The following is a 2676-nucleotide window of genomic DNA, read 5'->3' on the forward strand; positions in this document are numbered from 1 at the left end:
GGTGTGAGCCAGGTATGGTGGCGCCACCTTTAGTCCCAGCACTTGAGAGGGAGAGGCAGGCGGATCTCTGTGAGTTCAGGCCAGCCTGGTCTACAAAGTGAGTTCCAGGCCAGCTGGGACTACAGGGAGACCCTGTCTCAAAAAACAAGCAAACAAACAAAAAGCCTAATGTTTTGGGCAATGCTGAACACACTGTAACTCCAGCACTAGGGTGGAGACAGGAAGATCCAGAGGGTTTTCTGGTCAGCCAATCCAGCAGAAACAGTGAGATCCAGGTTCAGTGAGAGATCTTGTCTCAGAAAATAAGACAGAGAGTGGTAAAGGAAAACACCCAACATCTGACCTCTACACATGCACTCACAGGCAAGCATACCTGCACATACATATGCACACTATACATGTGTGTATACGACACACACACTAATAAAAAAATTTGCTTAAAATAAGTGTCCAGTATGAGTAGTTAAAAGTAGTTTCAGGGACTAGAGAATGTAATTCAATTGGCAGAGTGCTTTCCTCACAGGCACAAAGCTCAAGCCCTGGGTTCCATTCTTAACGCTGAATAAAAATGGATGTGGTGATACACACATGTGCTCCAAGCACAGGAGGTAGAGGTAGAAGCATCAGAGGTAGAAAGTTATCCTCAGCTACATAAGCAAGTATAAGGCCAGCCTGAGCTATATGAGACCCTGTCTCAGAAAAAAAAAAAAAAAAAAAGTTACTTAGAACTCTGGAAAAAGATATTTTGGCTCCTTTGCTCTACTCTATGACTTTGAGGAAATCAGGTTCTGCCTAACCTTTTTCTTCAGCCATCCTCCCTCACCTCTCTGGTTGGTGGTGCTGTTTGGGGAGATTATGGAACCTTTAAGGCGTGAAGCCTTGCTGATGGAAGTACATCACTGGGGATGGGCTTTGAGAGTTTATAGCCTCGCCCTACTTCCTGTTCACTCTCAGCTTCCTGCTCTGGCTGCCTGCTGCCTCCCTGACACCATGAATTCTCGCCCTTCTGGAACTGTAAGCTAAAATAAAGGCTTTCATCTTAATGTTTGGGTCATGGTATTTTATCTTAGAAAGATAAATGGATATAACTGGCATTTTCCCCTTTCCCTGTTTCCTGGTCAGTGCCATGGACCAAGCTGTTCCCAGCATTCTGCCTTCCCCACCATGATGGACTGCACTCCTCTGAACTGTGAGCTAAAATAAACCCTCTTCCCTTAAGTTGCTTTTTGTCAGCTATTTGACCACAGCCCCCCCAAAATAAAGTAACTAATATGTTGATGAAGTCAGCTATCAATTTTATCCCTAATAACCACCAACACATAGCAAATAAGAATGTATCTGTCACCAGGTTCTCTTTTTTGGTTATCAAAAAGTTACCTGAAATCCAGGATCACCCTTCTCTCCCTTTTTCCCAGGAAATCCATGAAATTCCTAAAAGAAGATAAAGAAAACAAAATATCTTTTAAAAAAATATCAACCCCATAATGGCTTTTTGATAACACAAAAGAAAAGCGATGACTTACTTCTTCTCCATCCAGCCCATCAAATCCACTCTCTCCATCTTTTCCCTAGGCAACAATAGGCAATCGTCAGGTAAAGACAAAGATAACCAAGCCATCAGGAAGTCTTGACAGGTGCGTATTAGAAAATGAATCCCAATTAGGAAATCAAACTTAACTGAGAAAAAAGTACAATACCTTAGATCCAGAAAATCCTTTGGCTCCCTGCAAAAGATTAAAAGCTGTCACTGATATCTCAAAGGCAGGTGAGGATTCATGGACTACGGCGACTACGGCAAGAAGCGGCTGCCTCTCCTGAGAAAGTCATCTTGCATTATCTCTTCAGTTGCTTCTGGCTATACATCCATGAAAGAGAGTTTGATCGATGCTCAAGACTCCGCAGTTATTAAGAAGCAGGACTAATCTTCAAACAAAGAAACTAACAAATGTAACTGGAGGTGGGAAAAGAGGAAGGGATCATGGGAAAGAGAAAAGAGGAGTGAAGGAATCAAAGAGGAGGGAGATGTTACAGGGAAGTAAAAAGACCAAGCCAGCAGAAAGCTTACCTTTTGACCCTGTGTCCCCGGACATCCTGCAATCCCTCTGTCTCCTTGAGGTCCAGTTTCTCCTCGTGCTCCCTAAGAAAAGGAATCCAAACATATCTCCAAAGTGACACTTGTGCCAGAAGCTGTTATCAGTTCGCTTTTAGAGTGCTGAGCTAGAGCACTTGGCATCCTGAGCTTTAAGCAAGCTAAACTCCCTGTGAGTTTGCTCAATTAAATGTGCCTTTCCCCTGAGTTCATGCACTTTCACTGTCAGCCTTCGGGCTCCTTCACAGATCATGACTAGGTTCAAGATGAGCTCTGCTACTTCACTCACTCATCAGACAGTGCGGCCAAAGACCCAGAAGTCACTTTCCCTTCCAGCCCCATTCCTGACTGCTCTAGTGATCCTTGCTCATCATGACTTCTTGCCTAGGGCCCTGGGAAAGATGGAACTGCTGATTCAAAGGAGTTCAATGTCAGGGGCGAGAGCTGAGCTCAATCAGTGGGAAGAGATGTGACTTCAAGAACAAGAAGTGAAGGCAGGAGAGCCAGCCCTTGGGGCTGGGAAGACGCCCAGTTGGTAACGTGCTTGCTGTGCCAGTGTGAGGCCTTGAGTGTGATCCCCAGCACCC

The 2676-nt window shown here is 44.8% G+C and overlaps 1 protein-coding gene across 1 annotated transcript in view; it reads right to left on the reverse strand.

Annotated features, from left to right (window-relative positions):
- Positions 1-1519: 1519 nt before the first annotated feature.
- LOC103740338 (collagen alpha-5(VI) chain-like) overlaps positions 1520-2676 on the reverse strand; it is a gene marked incomplete at its 5' end in the record, with an annotated part of 18339 nt that continues 17182 nt past the window's right edge. Inside the window, 2 exon segments of the mRNA XM_008840924.1 lie at positions 1520-1568; positions 2066-2137. Coding sequence (XP_008839146.1) covers positions 1520-1568; positions 2066-2137 — 121 coding nt within the window.

This window comes from Nannospalax galili, unplaced genomic scaffold (genome assembly GCF_000622305.1).
Source record: "Nannospalax galili isolate Female #2095 unplaced genomic scaffold, S.galili_v1.0 scaffold12101, whole genome shotgun sequence".
NCBI lineage: Eukaryota > Metazoa > Chordata > Mammalia > Rodentia > Spalacidae > Nannospalax > Nannospalax galili.